General features: G+C 37.5%; 1 protein-coding gene across 2 annotated transcripts in view; it reads right to left on the reverse strand.

Moving 5' to 3' along the window:
• Nucleotides 1-7002, reverse strand: part of LOC144666888 (uncharacterized protein C8orf34-like) — a 28408-nt gene extending 21406 nt beyond the window's left edge. For both annotated transcript variants that reach the window (XM_078528318.1, XM_078528317.1), the window contains exon 1: nucleotides 6911-7002. In XM_078528318.1, the coding sequence (XP_078384444.1) occupies nucleotides 6911-7000 (90 nt within the window). In that variant the 5' untranslated portion in view covers nucleotides 7001-7002. The remainder of the gene's footprint in view (nucleotides 1-6910) is intronic.
• Between the last annotated feature and the right edge of the window lie 131 nt (nucleotides 7003-7133).

Here is a 7133-nt window from a genome sequence, read left to right on the forward strand (position 1 = left end):
GCACATATGCACATGTGTAAACTCGGAAGATAATACGATCAAGTGCACTGACATATCCGCCATCTTGAATTTGAGCCTTCAGGGTCAGCAGTCACTCCCAACCCACAAACTTCAAAATGGCATCTCGAAGCGTAGCAAAAGAGTTTCCCACTCCACTGAATGGACTAAATATTATTTTGTGGATCCGCTTTGACAAGAAAACAAAGAGTGAATGAAGAAGTTCATCAATGTTAAGGCCTCTGAAGCTTGATGTAGAACCCACATTTTAGCGATTTTTTTTTGTAAATGAACGCAAACACATGCCTGATCGATCAATACTTGTCTTGTATCCTGTTTTCGCGACGCGGTCGTCAGTTTGTGCTTTATTTGCAAATTGGTAGTCCGTTAAATAAGCATTTTCAAGGAACACACTCTTGTTTTCTCCTCTGGAAATCCAAGATCTGGAACTCCCCCATGCCTTCGAGATTCCAATCATAAGTATCCCCCCCATGCCTTCGGAATTCCAGATCAAAGAACCCCCCCTTGCCCTCGGATTTCCAAAAAGCCGTCCGTGGTATGGTACGGATATTTTCTGGAATCGCCCATTCTAGAGATTTTTCAAACTTGTTTGGTTAGGCCTGGTTCACACTAGTGACATAACAACATAATGACATGAACATAACAACATTAAGAAAAGATCAGTTCTTTCCTTATGTCGTTATGCTTATGCCATTATGTTCCAACTATGCCGTTATGTTGTGTTGTTCACACTGGTGACATAAAACATCAACATGGTGTTGTTTTGCATTTGTGTGACCTTGCCGTTACGCTGTATGTCGCTAGTGTGAAACAGGCCTTATAAAAAATTTGATCTGTCATATCCGATGTTTGTTATTTATATACTGTAACTTGGATATAATTACACCTGGTGCAATTATCAAAAATATTTATTGTATCCATTCTAAGATGTCTGTCTTTTTCAAAGCATGGGGGGATCTCAAAGGCCAAAAGCATTGAAGAAATGCATAAAGCTTACTGAATTGGAATTTCCAGAGGGGTGGGGATCTTAGGAAAAATCCCTTCTGTGGGGGAGGTATGAATAATTTGTGGACTACACAATGATCCTGCCACAATACTTCCATATTAGAAAAGAAAAAAAAATCTTGATGATTTGGTAAGTGCAGAATGCAATATGGAACAATTGAAAGTATGATGTTTTATATATGTTCGTGTTTATTTGCTTTATTTTACTTTCGGAAAAACTGTTCACAGGCTACTTGTATTCTTTCCCAGGTGATCCTTACGCTAATCTTTGCAAACGTAACACGACACTTTTGTTCGTTTGTAACAAAATACTTTTGTCTTCCTTGAAAATGCGATAACATGAAACTTTTGTTTTTTGTTTGTTTTACGGCGGCATCGATGACATTTGTTTAATTTAATTAAGTTACGGTTTAGACTGCACGAAAGACGATTCTCAAAAACTAAAGAAACAAATCTAATCAAAAAACATATTTTTCGACAGGTTTTTTAAAACGCAGTACAGCTAGGATATTTGTTTCCTGGTTATCAGGTGTTCACGCCGAAAATCCCGGTGCAAGTTTTTGCATACCTAATTACCAAAGCGCTGTGAAAGTCTCTAAATCTAATTTAATTAATTTGCGGTTTTTACTTGGCGCCAAGAAGTCTGCAGGAAGCCTACTGCAAACACGCAATACAAGCGATGTTCATGATAGTTCCAGAAAACAACGTACTAGACTAATCTGCGCATGCGTTTGGTGTAAATTACGTTGAGTAGTACCACAAGGAGAGCAAAGGGTTTTCTGAAACAAATATATATGTTTGAGATCTTCATTTGAAAGTAACGTAGATGTGCTCCAGGTTTTACCTAGGGGTACGGTCAGGTGCTCCCCACCCCCACCCCCTTCACGAGGAATAATTAATTAATTGATATTAATTAATTAATTGCCTATTAAAGTTTACACCATAGCACTTTAGGGGTTTAGGGCATTAGGGGTTTAGGGGTTTAGCGGACGACAGCCCCAACAAACCATCACAATAGTGCATTCTGCACTAATCAAAGGTCTCTTCGAGATATCGACTTTTTTTGCATGAAGTTAGTATGAGTAAAAGGTTTATGCTGGGCATTGTTGTTCGAACATATCATGGAAGAATTCAAACGTCTTTCAGTTCAAGCATTTTTTTTATTTTCGCGGAGGAAATGCTGTATTTGTCAGTCGCGACGGCTGGGTGCTTTGCGATTCATATACTTTGGCTTGGTTAAAAAGGCGGAGGGAAGGCTCAGGGAAGGCTCATTTTTCCGTTGAGCGAGAAAAATAACGCCTGATCGCACGTTAGGTTACCACAGAGTTACCTTTTGTCTCGTCACGCAATCTTAACCCCACATTGAGAAGTACATTTTTGTTTGAATATTACCAAAAGCCGCTTCTCCTCGCGTTATTCTTTACTTTACGGCTACACATGCCATTTCTAACGACTACATTTCCAGTAAAACCGTTGCTGTTTATTTTTCTAATGGCGATGCATTAACTTCAGAACAGAAGAAACGTTTAGCGTTTACTGCCCGGGGGGGGGGGGGGGGAGGGTACTCCCATATATGGGCTATATAGGTATGTGCCGCCCGATAGGGTATGATTTTTTAGGTTCTCGGTCCTTAAATAGCGTATCATTTTTGCTCCTTTTGGAATTTTGTTCCTGGTGTGATCCTTAGATAGGGTACCTATATTCTATCAGCTTTAATAAATGCCCAGATAAACAAAAAAAGGTATCTTAAAACTGAACTACCCGTTCAAGTATTAGTAAAGCGATTTTATAAAGATTTGTGTTTGGCCGTGCGCGGTTAGCCGTTATTTGGGTCATCACGGAACGCGTCTCCTTCCCTTGAATAGGGTGTCCTTTCTCGGTTTGGACCCTTAAAAAGGGTATCAATTTTCGCTTTCTTTATCCTTGAATAGGGTAAGGGTTTAAGAACCTTGGGGGCACACCCCTATCCGAAATTTATGGGAGCACCCCCCCCCCCCCGGGGGTTTACTGCTTCCACTGGAAGTAATTTCACAACAGGCTACAGAATAGGCCTTTCTCGATTATGCTAGTAAAACTGGCATTTAATGCTCCTAGAAATTCTCGCATGAAGCCAAAAAAATGCTAAAATAATGCCTGATTTCTTTAAAAAATGCCACTTGAATTCCAAAGAATGCTCTGTTTTATTTCAAACAAAACGTACAAACTCTTACATTATATGCTCATATCAGTCAACAACAGGTGATACTTAATAATTGTTTGTTTATAAAAAAAAATAAAAAAAAAAATAAAAAAAATTAAAAAAACACACACAAGTAACACAACACAAGTAAACAAGTAACACAACGCACAAACAGTCGAAACAGACAGAAAACAATCAAATTAAGTAGTCAAAATTGTGAAACTTTAGGATTATTTATCCTTCTGAGTTCTGAAATATGGATCACAGTCATGAAAAATGACAGAAAATGCTAGCAATTCTTTTTCAAGAAAAAACGAAAAAAAAATGCTCGTTTTCCCAAAAAATGCCGGAAAAAATGCTAGCATAATCGAGAAAGGCCTACTACAGAAACACTTGTAAATATCACTTAACACATTTAATGATGTTGCAATTAGCGAACAGGGCTGGAAATAATTTTCGAACATTGAACGGTCAAGATGTCCGGCCAAATCCATTTTAGCTCGGTCATACCTCGTTTCTGCTCGGACAAAAATGCAACATGTAATTTTCCAATAATTATTAAATATATGTAAAAATATAACACCTTCCGCCTTAATAAATAACATTCCGTTTAAGTAAATTCCTTTTAACTACAGGTTACGAAACTGCACTGTTGACTGTGGAATTTAGATTGCCGTCTGGACTCTATTTTTTGCTTTGCTGATAAGATTGAATGAATTGCTCGTTACATATACGATGTTGCTTACCTCAGGTCGGAACCGTACGTTACAAAAACAGTTTAAATTTTTAAAATTTCTTTTATCAATAGTTCTTTTTTTCAAATCTATTTTTTCTTGCTTTTATGGCAAGAAAACATTTCGTGCAGAAGGTGATTTGATTAAGCGAATATATTTTCACGTCTATAAATACTGCAAGCAGTTGAATGAAAAACCGTTTTGTTTCCATGAATGAGAACCGTTTTCAAATAGTTAATACATGAAAAATAGCAATGAGATCAGAATTCAGTAATTATTAAAGCGGGTTTGCATTCTAATAACTTATCTGTTTCTTTTTTGCAAGTTCAAATTTATGCAAATTTCGTGTGAAATGTAATTTGACTCCACACTGTCTTGTTTTCATGTTCATGAATGGTGAAAACAAAATTGTTTCTCCGGCTCCTTATTTAAGAAATGTGTATTTTCGTGGATGAAACCCTGTTTCACTTGAATTGAAAAATCAATTGCTGACTGCAATCTTATTTAATTTTCCAAGTTTTAAAGTAATTTTTTGTTGAATGAATGAATGAGTGATGCAAGTGTCTGGCTCATGTCTAGCTCATTGTATTTGTCTATTGGCTTCAAACTTTGCAAATAGCACAGTAATTTTCAGTGCTTGGGGTCGCTAATCATCATTTTCAATGATTTTACAAAGTCTTGTGGTATCCTTTTTGGAACTTTAAGTTTTTGAAAAAAATCTAATAATGTCACTTCCGGATTGTTCTCATCAATAGATGTAGATTTCAGATTTCACGTTGCGTTTCCCAGCGATTATTAAAACAACAAGCAGCTAAAAGAACATTTTTAATGGCTTCATACTTGAAAACGACAAAGTATATTCCCCTACACTATTAGTAGAAAATAATAATTCCAAACTTGCGACCGCAAAGAAAGTTTTAGTCGCCAAAGGAAAAAAAAAATTGTTACAAATTCAACCGCATCGGTCCCAACTTTGAGCCCTGTAACTATTATAAATATTGCAAATTGTACCTTTATATTCTGAGCTTTGGAACTATATTAATCGTTTAATTCTGTGCAGGAGGAAACGGACAACTTGGGAAAATATTTTAATTTGAGACCGCAACACGCGAATTGTAAACAACAGTTAATTCGATCAGTTCCTTTTTTCGGTTGGAAGTTTCGCAATACAGCAAGGTTTATACACTAACAGAAGGTAGACAACAGCATTGAAAACTAAGTTTGTTTCAATATTACCATTATTTTCGACTTGTGACCGGACAACATGACCGGCAAGGCGAACATTTGACCGGTCAAGTCCCCAATCAGGCCGGACATTGTCCGTTGACCGGCCGTTATTTCCAGCCCTGAGCGAAGCGCACTAATGACGTCACAGAATTTGACCCCCGGTGTGAGTCAGATAAAATTCGGACAAACAAACCGCTCTCTGTAAGAACAATATATGGTTGGCGGGCACTTCGGAGGCATATTTGGCGATTGTTTCACAAAACCCAGGCACAAAACCATGGCCAGATTGGCTCGGAATTCGAGAGAAAGCCTTACCTGTGCAACGTAGAAAGCTTAAACCGTGGTTTGAAACAAAAGGTTTGTCAAACAGAGTGATTATTCAATAAATGTGTAAAATGTTTTACTTTCAGTTATTGAATGGATTATAAAGGCCCGATTTGCTGCCGGGATTTGCTGAAAGAAAACATTTATTTTTATGAGAAATGCAAAACGTTTACACTGTTCTTAGTGGCACATTTTGCAACACAACAGAGCTAACCTCAGATTTATGCCACCACAAAATTACACAAAGAAACGCTCGTCCGATCGGTCTCCTTGCCTGACCCGAATATTTATAGAGGTCAATTTCGTTACACAATTGTCGCGTATTTAATATAGACTGATCGAGTTCGGCAGCTGTAGCTGCAGTCTGTAATAGTAATGGGGATAAATTTAAATTATTAAAATCAAACCCTGCCGTCAATTCCATTAGAAAGGCGTTTGAATAGCATAATATTTTCGCCCTCTATCTATCATGTGTCGACTGAGAACGGATGGCCGGCGATCAGTGCCGTCAAATTCGGGAAGAATTCTGAATTTCTTGCAACCGACGATCTTTTCGGGGCCTAAATGAAGCGAACATACAAGTGCTATCCTTCGCAATTATATAATTCGATAGTAATTCGCTATCCGCCGCTTAAATTTCTCGGCAGCCTGAATAATGTTGCAGTGGGAATCAAGGTGTCATTGCCTGATCTTCGACTAATAAATTCAATTTTGGGCCATTTTTTGGATACCTTCAATCTGTTTTTCACTTACTAAAGCAAAAATGTTTGAAATCTATCATTTTTCGAGCCTTTCGAGAATCTCGGCCTCAAATTGTGCCTTTTTCGCCCTTTTTTTTTGTCAAGAATGCGTCCCTCCATACAAAGCCTCTGCCGAAACTAAAATTGTTGTCCGACTCACGCGAGGGGTATCATGCAGCGAAATCTATTTTTAGTAATAGTGCAATTCTAAATTGTGCAACTCAGCAGAAATAATCAATTGTCACGAAATGAGTTCCCTTTGGTTAACTATTAGCAACGTTTTAGTGTGTGAAAGACTTGTACGAGTACAAATTTGCGTTGTTTATCGTTTTAGGTTAAATTAATATTAGCGCCTAAAGACTTGTACTAGTAAAAATTGCGCTGAACCGCTTACATTCTTAATTGGTTATGTGACGTAAGATTTGGGCTACTCACGTTTTTGATCCTTATATAATGTTTGTAAATTTGACAAGTCACGTTTTTACTACAAGAACGGAAGTGCTGAAGCACAACTATAGAGTGACACTTTACAAGTCACGCGCTTTGATCACCCACAGCGGAAAGTATTCCCTTGAGAGTTAACAAAAATGCGATCCCTTCCGGTTCAGATTTGAGCCCATGTAAACGCTATTCTACTTTTTTGCTTGTAAACAAGCAAAAAAAGTCGAAAAAATGAACCTCACCTTAGCACCTCCTTCAGAATACAGCCTTTTTAAGACTTTTATAAGATAAGCAATTGGATCATCAGGTGTGTCTTTTATGACTTTGGCCATCAGATCCTTGAAAATAAAATAAAAAAATAAAAGTCTTTACATCATCTGACTTCACTGCACAATGTTTTTTTATACAGTACTGAGGAAAGAACATGGCCACATCAGATCTTTTATCCTTAAGGAATGTATATAA

This window comes from Oculina patagonica, chromosome 9, assembly GCF_052425735.1.
Source record: "Oculina patagonica isolate OP01 chromosome 9, crgOcupat, whole genome shotgun sequence".
Classification (NCBI taxonomy): Eukaryota; Metazoa; Cnidaria; class Anthozoa; order Scleractinia; family Oculinidae; genus Oculina; species Oculina patagonica.